The sequence below is a fragment of the Eupeodes corollae genome, chromosome 2 (assembly GCF_945859685.1).
Source record: "Eupeodes corollae chromosome 2, idEupCoro1.1, whole genome shotgun sequence".
Lineage (NCBI taxonomy): Eukaryota > Metazoa > Arthropoda > Insecta > Diptera > Syrphidae > Eupeodes > Eupeodes corollae.
The window spans coordinates 36,330,432-36,342,575 of record NC_079148.1 but is presented as its reverse complement, the minus strand read 5'-3'; the positions used below and the strand labels follow the sequence as shown (position 1 = coordinate 36,342,575).

Genomic DNA, 12,144 nt, shown 5'->3' with positions numbered 1-12,144 from the left:
GTAAGTAATCTTTGGAGGTTTGTAACATCCTGGAACAATAAAATGTAAAAAAAGGAGCAACATTTTAAAGAACCTTAACAATTGACTACTTAGAAATTTGCTAATATTAAGCAATTTCCTAAGGGAGTCCAACATTTTTAACATTTGCTACCTAGTACATTTTCAATAGCTTTTTTCAAAAAAAACGAGCATCGAAAAATGTCTAAAAAGTGACAGTTCGGGAAAATAAACAAATCAAATAAACTTGAACAGACCTATTAACTGAAATTTCCAACTGTTGACTTGAGCACTCCACCCACCACCCATTGCCTCCATGAGAAGCAAATCCCATTCCGTGATTTTAACTTAAGCTGTTGTAGTATTTAAAAAAGTACTTGCAAATTAAGTTAGTTTTCAAAAAATAAATGCTACTTGTTTTCTCAAAAAAACATTGGTTTTTCAACATTTGAATTTAAAAATTGTTAAACTCAAGTTTTTTTAATATGTTTTGTATTTATGTACATACAAAATTTTACATTCTCTGTTGAAAAACATTGTTGGCATGCAGTTATTTAGAACATACCGTTACACATTTTTATTTGATTTTCGTAAAAAAATTGACCCGTTTTCCAGTAATCGAATTTTGAAGAAAACAATTACATTTTTTTTAACTTCAAAACAAAAATGTTGACATTTCTGATCATCAAATATTATTTAGACAATATAACAGTTTTCGCATAAAATAATTTTTGAAATCGGTTCATAAGTTCCTGAGGAAATTTAAAAACAAAAAAAAGAGTCTGGGATGCGATTCACACTGATAACTTCCCACCCCGTCTGTCGATTTGTATTGCTTAAAAGTTTGTCGGGTTGGGTTAAAAAAGTTGGTAGTTGAATTATTCTTAAAAATTATAAAACAATAGTTTTCATATAAAGAAATAGTTCAGTTAGAAAATCAAGTTTTGTTAAATAGATTTTTAGTCGAAAATATATTTTTACCAATTTTAGTAGCATTTCTTAATTTTTTACAAATTGAATGCCATTAATTTTAGAGATATCAAGAACCAAAAATTAATTTTTACCAAATTTGCGTACTATTTTGTGCAGATTTTATTTTTGTATGCAAAAACGGACTGTTAGAAATTACTAAATATCGCAAACAATATTTTCTGTGAAATAAAAAAGTTTGAAGACAATATTTCTAACTTTTGAATAGTAAATTTTTACCAAGTTTTAGTATTGTTTTTGTTTAGGCTTTTATTTTTTGTAGACAAACTGTCAATTCGATTTTTTAAAACTTTTTCAGAATGTTGAAAACAATATTTCTTATAAGTTAAAATCAGTTGAAAACCATAATCTCAAATTTATGAAAAGATATTTAAGCCGAAAATTAATTTTTAATAACTTTTATTAATTTGTTTTTGTTTAGGTTTTTATTGTTTGTAAAAAACTGTCAATTAGATTTTTTTCAAAAGTTTTCAGAATGTTGAAAACAGTATTTCTTATAAGATAAAATTAGTTGGAAACAAATAATCTTAAATTTTTGAAAATATATTTGAGTCAAAATTCATTTTTTACCAACTTTGAGTAATGTTTTTTAATGTTTTATTTTTTTATAAAAAAAACATGTCAATTAGATTTTTCTCAAAATCTTACCAGATGTTAAAAACGTTATTTTTGTTGCACAAAATTGTTTTGGAGATGAAATCATTCGTAAAATTTTCGAGGTGACAATTTTTCAGTTTTTTTTTATTTATAAAAAAACTGTTAATTGGATTTTTTTTTTAAATGTACCTGTTTTGTATCACGTTACAATATATTACATACAATTTAAATCAAGTCTCTAGCGTTTTTGGTTCCAAAGATATTTAGGGTTAACCAAAATGTTCACCTTTCTTTAAATTGCTTTGGTAAAAAAAAAACCACCCACGCAATTTTCTTGAGAGCCCTTTCTGCATCTTTCTGCCTTAACAACATTTATTTGAATTCGATATCTCTTCTGGTGCTTGAGCTATGGATGACGAAAAAAACGTCGCGAACGTCCGTATGTCCGTACGTACACACGCACGCACAGCCATCTTTCTAAAAATCTTGTATTTCGACTCTAGGGACCTTGAAACGTCGAGAAATGTCAAAATTTTCAATTTGACAAATCGGACTTCCTAACTTAATAACTGTTCTATGGGGAGTACCCTTCTGGAGCAATACAAAAACAGTTCTGGCTATAGGAGCGAGAACAGACAGAAAGATGCAATCAGAGGACCCACTTTTTTAAACTTCTCTGCCAGCGTAATCTCAAGGTTTTTGAAATGCAATACTTACTATATAGTTCCTACTTGTTGCAAGTAAAAAAGGGGACTAGCAAACATGGTTAGTTTCTACAACAAATATTATAAATATTTTTTAGCTGAATGGCTAAATTGAAAATCTTACTAGGTTGATAAATCGTTGTTTAAAGATTTTTTTCGCTTGCTATAAAACTGAATTTTTCATCCAATCGAACTTACCCTCAAGAAATTGTGGCACATCTCGCCACACTTCGTCAACCCCATTCTTTGACGTTGACATCTCAAAATCCACAAACTTCCTCGTGATGAATCGAAAACTCTGAAGATGATTTTTTGATATAAAATATGTACTTTTGTATGTTCCCGAGCCCATTCAGAGCAAACTCGCATCGCTTTCTACTGCCGCTTACCTTCAGCTATTGGGTCAGTTTGCATGGGCGCAGGTGCAAATCACGATGCCAAATTTCCTCAGATTCTCCTGCAAACTTTCTTTTTCGGAAGATCTTGGAATTCGTTAAAAGTGCTGGATTGAATTTGAATTAAGTAAAAAAATGAGTTTTTTTTCAAGAATTATTAATGATTTCAAGAAGTTTTGAAGAAAATTTGGCAGACTATAAGAACTTACTTTAAGAAAGATGGCGACTTAACTCTTAGAGTAACAGTTTTTCAGATGAATATATCTTTGTTAACTATGCCGAGTGTACTGTTATTATAGCTTCTCCACTTAAGAAATTATGTACATAAATAAGTTCAATGAGATTGAAAATGTGACTAAATACAATTGAATTCAAATATCAATTGTATTTCAATTTTATATGACTTCAAATTTATTTGTATCTAGCTCAATCCAAACATAAAAATTCAAAAACCGTATTGAGGATATCAAATTAAAAACATATTAACAGGTGTTTCAATTTATGTTTCCCCACTTGCTAAGTTATTTTTCTTGTTAAATACATGAATTTTCTTATCTATCAAGATATATGATTGTTTTTTAATAGAGCACACTTAAATTCAAGTAAATATTAGACCAACAAAAGTAGGGACTCTCTCTTGGGGAATAAGGTGTTGGGTTCTTCAGTAAAACACCTCTATAAAACACTATTCCTTTTCTGACAAATCCTTTCTATGCAAACAAAAATAAAAACAAAACAATTTCCTTAATTTATTTTACAAGCAAATATACGAATAAATACGTGAACTTAAATATCCTTTTAGTCAAACAACACCATAATAAATAGGTTTGTAAAATAAATAGCAATTGTGAACGGGCTTATAGAGCATATCTATATTCTTCGTCTACATATTTCCCAACACCCCAGTTAGATGATGCACTTGTTCAGAAACATTATATTAGGCTTTCAACAGCTTTCATTGCTGTTAGTTTCATCCGATAAGTCCAACAGAAACATTACGAATATGTATTGCTAACATCGCCAATGCACGCAGGACATGGACGGTACAAAATATTTTGTATGTTTTTCAAATTAAATTTCACTCAGTTGATATTTGTACCAAACATAAACAAAGAAAAGTATTTTCTATTGACAAAGTGCTTGGTGTTTGCAAATAGAATTCGCTCTATCTTAACTGCCATTACAAACAAAACTGGTCATTTGAATTGTCGGCAATAAAACCGTTAATAATGACATTTGTCAATATTAATTCTACGCGCAAATTACCGAAGTACTGAAGTTATGCGAATTTGATGGATGTATTGCAAATTTCCCACCAACTACGAGTATTCTAGAGATGACTGTGGTCATAGGAGTTCTGACGTTCTTAATTCTGGTAGCCGGAAATTTCGCAAGTGACATAATACTTCGAAATCTTATCGAACAAATCTATAACAAAGGCGGAACACCGACGGTATACTTTGTTCAAACCGATCAGGATTTTGTAGTAGAATTCGCAAGAAACCATAGCGATATTCCACTGGTGATTATAACATCCCAAGACATTGGAAATACTTCGTACAATTCTTCAAATGCTATTCTAGCCGTAGAGACGTCAAATCTGCCGGATCAGTTTGATTCACTTTTACAGCGAGTTATTCGAACTCTGCAAATTCGGAGATTTGTAATCATTTCGGCGAAAAATCTGGAGGACCTTAAGAAATTCTGTTTTTATTTTGTGAAGAACAACTTTAGCAGAATCTTTGGGATTGTTGGAAATACTTCTTACGTGTATCTCAACTACGAAAGCGAACCTATTCAAGAGCTTGACCAAGACAAACCACTTCCTGTTGCTTGGAAGAATTTTAATGGGTTTTCCTTGCGGGCAACAATTCAAAAAGACATTCCGAGGGTTTTCTGGTATCGTGGCCAAAATGGAAGAAATCAAATTGGAGGCTGCTTCGGTAGGTTGATGCTTAACTTCCTACAGTACCACAATGCAACCTATCACGAGGTGTTTCCCAATTTGACGTCTCAATTTCGTATGCCTTTAGTGATAAATGCCTTGAAAAACGACGAAATTGACATAACCTTCAATGTGTGGGGTCCAACGGTGGGTTTGGTTTCGAGCTATCCTGTAAGATATCAGAGCTACACTATTATGGTGCCATTGAATGGTTATCTGGATCCTAATGAATATTTTTTGAGGCCATTCACACTGGGAGTGTGGCTATTGATTGGATTCACCATGTCCTATATTATTGTTATGGACATCTTGACGAATGCACTTTGTCATGCAATAGTGAACGTGTGGAATAGTTTTAGTCGAACTTTTTTGATAATACTCAATTCGTCATACACAGGACCATGCGCAGACTATAGATTCCACGTCCAAATTATGCTATTGGCATTTGTACTTGGAAATGTCTACCTCATTCATTTCACGTCATTTTTAACAGTTTTTATAAAAATCAAACAGTATAATACCAAATTGGATCTCGTCGAAAACAAAGTTCCAGTGATGATTCCGACCTTTGAATGGAAAGTTGTTGAAGGTCCAGGATTGACAGCAATTGGTTTTGATAAGATCATCTACACTGTTGATTATCCTGTTTACTATGAGACAGCTTATTCGATGCAGAACACAAAATATGCCTATGCTATCGGAGCGGACCGTGCTAAGTTTTTGATAGGCTTGCAAACGTTTTTCGCCAAACCGCTGTTTCATACGACAAGAGATGAATTATTTACCAGTCATTTAGGATATTTGTTGACTCCGTATTCCCCGCTTCAAGAGATCTTGGATGAATATGTTCATCGTATCAGTGAACTAGGATTAATGGCTAAATGGGAGGGAGATGCAGTTTCGCAGGCTCTAAGGGCTGGATTCAAAATCACTGTTAACCGGCAGGCTGGAGTTCCAAAAACTCATAGTCCGTTGACAGTGAATCATTTGCAATTTGCATGGAATTGCTTATTAAGCGGTTTGACAATATCGTTTGTAGTATTTTTGTTTGAGAAATATGGACACAATTTGAAGAGTTATTTTCGAAAAAATAAAGAAAAAATGTAAAAATAAGGCAGGAGTTTCATTCATCTTAATAAGTTATTGATATAAATGTATACGAAGTGAAACATGCGAAAAAAAGTTATAAAATAAATTGTAACATACAATATGCAGAAGTTTTGTAAAAGTGTAACACAAGCCCTATGTTTCGTAAATAAATTGTTCAATATATAATTTATTAAAAATTAAAATCAATTACTGCATTTTGTTTCTAGAAAATTAATTTTAAAATTCTTTTAGCCGTTGCTGTACTTACTAAAACAATAAAGTAATTTTTTCATTCAAATCATCAAATAGAATTAAATCGATTCAAATCTTTCAGGAATTCATCAATTCTTTCTTCTTTTTATAAAAGCAATAAAAGGACAACTGCAAGTAGATTTTCAAGTTTTATTTTAATAACAAAAAGTTTTTTAATTTCATTAAACTGAACGCAACTCAGCCAAAACTTATTTCGCAAACAAACAGAACTGCTCCAATAATCCAACCCACAGTCAAACAACGAAAACCAAAATGCAAATGATGCATTGTCAAAGGTAATTCCTTCCCTCTATTTTCCGATCTTTTGGTATTAACATCTATTGGATGGCCAGCTAGGATTGCTTGATATACAGCATCAGCATCCCACTTCAAAAGCAAGCCCGTTTGTTCGATTCTGAAAATAAACTCGTTAAGAATTCCTTTGAAGGGGGAATGTTTTGGTAGTAAAAATCCAAGAAAATATTCTGATAAGGGCTCTTTAGCCTTGCGAAATAATGGTTTCATATAGAACGATTGCAAACGAATTAAAAATTCACATTTATCACCACCTCCTGTGGAACCAAAGCTTAAATTACTCATTGAATTTACTTCAGCTGCAAAAATGAAATTATTAGTAGGAACAAAGCTTTTCTCAAATCCTCGGGGGAAGTTCTTAAAATCTGATAGCAATTCATATTCGAAATCAGGAATCATCACAGCAACATTGTTTTCCACTAATTCCTTTATTGTATCGTATTGTTTGACATTTATAAAAACCGTTAAGAACGATGTAAAATGAATGTAGTACAAGTTGCTCATAACAAACGCAAACAAAATCACCTGGCAATGAATTATGTAATATTCTGAACTTATTGGTCTTTCCAAGGGTCTCGAGAGGATTGTAAGAAATCCCTGACTAAAACTTCGCCAAATATTTGGCTTTATGCCTCTGTATATATTCAAGAAGACTTCAATAACTGTTATATAAATTAAAGTAAAACCAATACATATCCATACAATGGAGGAAAAAGGCCTCTTAAAGTACTCATAAGGATCCAAATGGCCATTTATGGGCACCATAATGTTCCATTTCTCAAATTTCACCGGATAGCTCAAGTCAAGACCCTTTGTTTTCTCATAGATATTCATGCTAATGTCAATTTCATCGAAAAGAGTTGCATTTATTACGCTAAGAATGTAGAGTTCTGTCGAATTATTAAGAACTATTTCCTCAAATGTTGCATTGTGTATTCGGACAAAATTCACAAACATCAATCCAATACGTCCTCCGATTTGTGATTGTCCATTAGTGTCGGTATAACGAAAAGCTCTTGGGTAATCTTTTTGAACAGTTGTACGAAATGTGAAATTGGTGAGATCTGTCAAAGCATTCGGAAGATGGCCATCGTTTCTTACACGACGAACTCTTACACTTGGTGATGCAAATGGGAAGTAAACATAAGTTGTGTTGTCCACGATTCCGAAAATTCTGGTAAACTTGTTTTCACTAAAGAAATTAAAATATTCTTCGAGATTATCATAGCTTTTTGATACAATAACCACGAAATTTCGATGATTAAGCTGTCTTACCAGAAGTTCCAAATTAACGAACGTTTGTTTCATTTCATTGTTATAATCACTGTTGAAAACTATTACAACATTGGAAGAGGAGACTTCATTAAAATGTATTTCAAGTGAAGAAAAATGTAAGACCGGAACATCAGAATGATAAGACATAAAATATGTCAAAAAGTCAGCCTTTATTCCAATGAAGCACACTGTAGCCGAATTACTTTCCGATTGGATCCTTTCAATAAGTCGATTAAGTGCAATGTAGTTTTTTGTTCCATGAGCAGAAAGCGAAAGTAAAATTGTTATGGCTCCGACTAAAGTCATTTCGAAACTTAATTTGCCCACAGAATATGGGCACAGTCGTCTCGGTTTTTGACCTACAGATAAGTACTAAATACATTACTTAGTATTTCTTGAAAACATGCAATCAATTTCGTTTAGTTGTTAAAGCTTAAAACGTTAAAAGGTTATACGTAGTAATTACTCGTTTTGATATTTAAAATGCTTTTATGATTTAAACTAAAAAAATTTCTTAAAATAGATTGAAACCCGAACTTAATTTATGTACACGGTAGTTTCATAGTACTTTCTTATAATTGATGAAGTCCATTTTTGGAATATCAGCTTACAATGTTTAAAGTGCAGCATAAAAAGTATTACTTACGTCCTAAACAGCGAAGAGAGAGGAACATGCAAATGCAAGGACCTTCTTGAAAGATTATCACTTTAAATCGCCTGAAACTTTCATTATGCACTTTTAAAAGTTTCTCTAAAAAAACAATTTTTTGTCAGAATATCAGCTTGGATGTTAATCAGATCCATTGAATATTGTTGTTCCTCCGGAATAGTCCTACGAATGAAGGGTCAAGAATTCTTTGTAAGACTTTTCTATCAAATTCATTTGTAATGATGAGTACTGATAGGAATAGAACAAAAGCTTACAAATTATTATTAGGGTCCGCTTATCAGCTCTTGTACTTTGTTATCGGCAGCTTCCATTTAAGGAAGGTATTTGAAAGATTGTACTGCTTTGAAATAATGCTGTCCTATCATAATTTAGTTTGACAAATTGTTCTTCTGGAGGTAGATTAACTTCTATTACTTTTTATTTTCTGACCGTTAAGCCGTTTTTATGTTCATCATAAGAATGGGCTAATATAGCCAAAATACAAACGCTTTATGCAGATTTTCAACAAGCCTGGGCCATTATAAACGTAGGATAGATACAAACCAGTTATTCAAGCTCTAAAAGTAACAAAACAAATACATTATCAAAATGACAATTAATGGAAACCATGACGTTCCATTTATCGAGCTCCACCGAATAGCTCAAGCCAAGACTTTTTGATTTTTCATAGACACCCACATAATTCAATCGTATTCTAATTCGCGGTTGTCCCTTCTTGTCTAGAAAAAAAACTCGAAAAATCAAAAACTCGTGCGGGTTTAGTTTTTGAATGGTATTTCGAAAGATAGATTCACAAGACGAATCTTAACACTGGATTATGCAAAAAGAAAGTAAAAGTAGGTTATGTTGTTGACGATTTTGGAAATTCTGGTGAGCTTATTTTCACCGAAGAATTTGAAATATTTTTGAACTTGATAGCTACGAATTCATGAATTAAGCTGTTTTAGCAGAAGTTCAAAACTATCGAAGATGATTTTGATTTAATTTTTTAGGATCGTTGAAGATTTATATCACATTCGTGTAGAAAGCTTCATATTCATAGCGTTTTTAATGTGAAGAGAAATGTTAAGACCGGACTGTCCAAATAATGTGACTTAAAATCCATTAAAATGTCAACCCTTATTCCGGTAAAGTAGCCGTATTACTTCCCGAATGAATCCTTTTAATAAGTCGACTAAATTAATTAACTTAAAAGTCACAATAGTTTTGCAAATGAAACAATTAATAATAATTAATTTACTTACGGCGCTACAGTCCGGCCACCTTAAGTAAGTAAGTAAGTAAATTAATTATTATTAATTGTTTCATTTGCAGGAAGTATAAGCAAAACTATTGTGACATTTAAGTCAAATTGGAAAACATTAAATACTTAATTTATTATTTTTTGATAACACGCAATCCAATGAATTTTTCTTTAAAAGCTCAGCCAAAAGGTTTTAAATAATAATAATAATTAAAAAAAATTTAAAGTAAATAATAATCATTATAATGGCCACGACTATGTCTTGTGGATTTGTTTAAATTTTATTTTTCAAAGTTAAATCAGAAATCAGAGAACCTAGAATAGGAAAAGTTTTCATAGCTTTTGACAATAAGAGCCGTTAATTTCCATATCATCAGAACTTGGTTGGTTTAAAGTTTTAAAGTTTTTTCGAAGATCTACCGAATTTTTGGTTCATTATGAATTTGTCAAGCCACTTACCAGGTTGTTGACGGTTGCACCATTAGACTTTTACATATTACCGCAAAGAGATCTTACATGCTATGTTAAGGGCGCTGATGCATATTTTGTCTATGGCTGTTGTTTGGTTGCATTTCCTCACCGGCTTATAGAACTCACCCGTGGTGCCAAATTTAATTTTGATTCTTTTAAAAAAACTACAATTTCAACTTTAAAGATGTTCCAAAAATGTACACTTTTATTTCATTCGACGAAAGTTAAAAAGAAGTACAGAAATTTCATGAACTTTTTCCAATCACAAAATCTCTCAAAACTCAACTCACAAACGAACAATACTAATCCAATTATCCAACCCATAGTAAGACAGTAAAAACCAAATTGCAAATGGCGCATTGTCAAAGCTAATTTCTTCCCAGTAGTTTCCAATTTTAGGCTGGTGACATCAATTGGATGACCAGCTAATATCGACTGATATGCAGCATCAGCTTCCCACTTTAACAGCAAACCAGTTTGCTCGATACTGAATATGAACTCGTCCAGAATTTCCTTAAATGGCGAATGATATGGTAACAAAAATCCAAGATAGAATTCCGACAAAGGCTCTTTAACCTTGCGGAACAATGGTTTCATATAGAACGATTGTAGGCGTATAAGAAATTCGCCTCTGTCACCGCCAACTGTGTAAGCAAAACTTGTGTTACGCATTGAATTAAGTTCAACCCCAAATACGAAATTATTAATAGGAACCAGAACTTTGTCAAGTCCTTGGGGGAAACGACTGAAATCAGTTAGCACTTTATATTCAAAATCGGCAATTAGTACAGACACATGGTTGTCCGCCAATTCCTGTATTGTATCGTATTGTTTAACATTGATAAAAACCGTTAAAAAAGATGTAAAATAAATATTATACAAGTTGCCCATAATAAATGAAAACAAGAAGACTTGACAGTGAATTCGGTAATAAGAAGGGTTTATTGGCCTTTCCAAAGGCCTTCCGAGAATTATCAGAAAAACCTGACTAAAGCTCTGCCAAATATTATTCCTTAAGCCTCTGTAAATATTTAATGCAGCTTCAATAGCCGTTATGTAGATTAAAGTCAGTCCAATGCATATCCACACAATAGAAGTAAAAGGCCTCTTAAAGTACTCATAAGGATCCAAATGGCCATTTACGGGAATCAATATGTTCCATTTTTCGAATTTCACCGGATAGCTTAAGTCAAGACCTTTTGTTTCTCCATAGATATTCATACTTATGTCAATATCATCAAAAAGAGTTGCATTTATCACAGCTGGAATGTGAAGTTCTGTCGAATTGCCAAGAACTATCTCTTCGAATGTTGCATTGTGTCTTCGGACAAAATTCAAGAACATCAATCCAATACGGCCTCCGATTTGAGGTTGCCCCTTAGTGTCGGTATAGCGAAAAGCTCGTGGATAGTCTTTTTGAATGGTTGTACGGAAGGTAAAGTTGGTGAGATCTTTCAAAGCATTCGGAAGGAAACCATCTTTGTTCAAGCGACGAATTTTGACACTTGGTAATGCAAAGGGGAAGTAAACATAAGTTCTACTGTCCACGATTCCAAAAATCCGGGTAAACTTGTTTTCACCGAAGAATTTAAAGTATTCCTTGAGATTTTCATAGCTTTTAGATACAATAGCCACGAATTTCCGATGCTTAAGTTGCCTTACTAGGAAGTCGAAACTATCGAAGGTCTGTTCGATTTTATTATTATCAGGATCGTTGAAGACAATTATCACATTTGAAGATGAGACTTCATCAAATTTTATTTGAAGCGAAGAATAGACTAAAACCGAAATATCCGAATGATGTGACATAAAATCCGTCAAAACATCACCCTCCAGTCCAATAAAGCACACTATAGCCGAATTACTTTCCAAATAAATCCTTTCAATAAGTCGAATAAGTTCATTGTTGGATTTTGTGTGATGAGCAGGAAGTAAAAGTAGAACTGTGATGATTCTTATTAAATTCATTTTGGACTAATTTTTCACACAAAACGACAGCTTCAGTCATCATAACATACGTACGAGTATAACAGTTTTTGGCGATCAAATTACTAGATAGACGTTACTTCGTTTCACATTTTTCAAACATGCAATCGATTAAAATTTAAAAGGTTTTAAATGACAACACTGTCAACACTATAATTATTATTACAAACGGGAACTATTTATGCAATTTTGTCGTGTAATTTTTTTCCTGGTGA

At 32.5% G+C, this 12,144-nt stretch overlaps 4 protein-coding genes across 4 annotated transcripts in view; 2 read left to right on the top strand and 2 right to left on the bottom strand.

Annotated features, from left to right (window-relative positions):
• Positions 1-12,144, top strand: part of LOC129944650 (L-asparaginase) — a 42,212-nt gene that overhangs the window by 21,590 nt on the left and 8,478 nt on the right. The gene's annotated exons all lie outside the window — the stretch shown is intronic.
• LOC129944653 (uncharacterized) lies at positions 3,666-5,741 on the top strand. The gene has a single exon (XM_056054239.1). The coding sequence runs from the start codon at positions 4,020-4,022 to the stop codon at positions 5,733-5,735; it is 1,716 nt and encodes a 571-aa protein (XP_055910214.1). The 5' UTR covers positions 3,666-4,019; the 3' UTR covers positions 5,736-5,741.
• On the bottom strand, positions 6,168-7,865 carry LOC129944851 (uncharacterized). Its single transcript, XM_056054513.1, has one exon. The coding sequence runs from the start codon at positions 7,863-7,865 to the stop codon at positions 6,168-6,170; it is 1,698 nt and encodes a 565-aa protein (XP_055910488.1).
• On the bottom strand, positions 10,154-11,911 carry LOC129944850 (uncharacterized). The gene has a single exon (XM_056054512.1). The coding sequence runs from the start codon at positions 11,909-11,911 to the stop codon at positions 10,154-10,156; it is 1,758 nt and encodes a 585-aa protein (XP_055910487.1).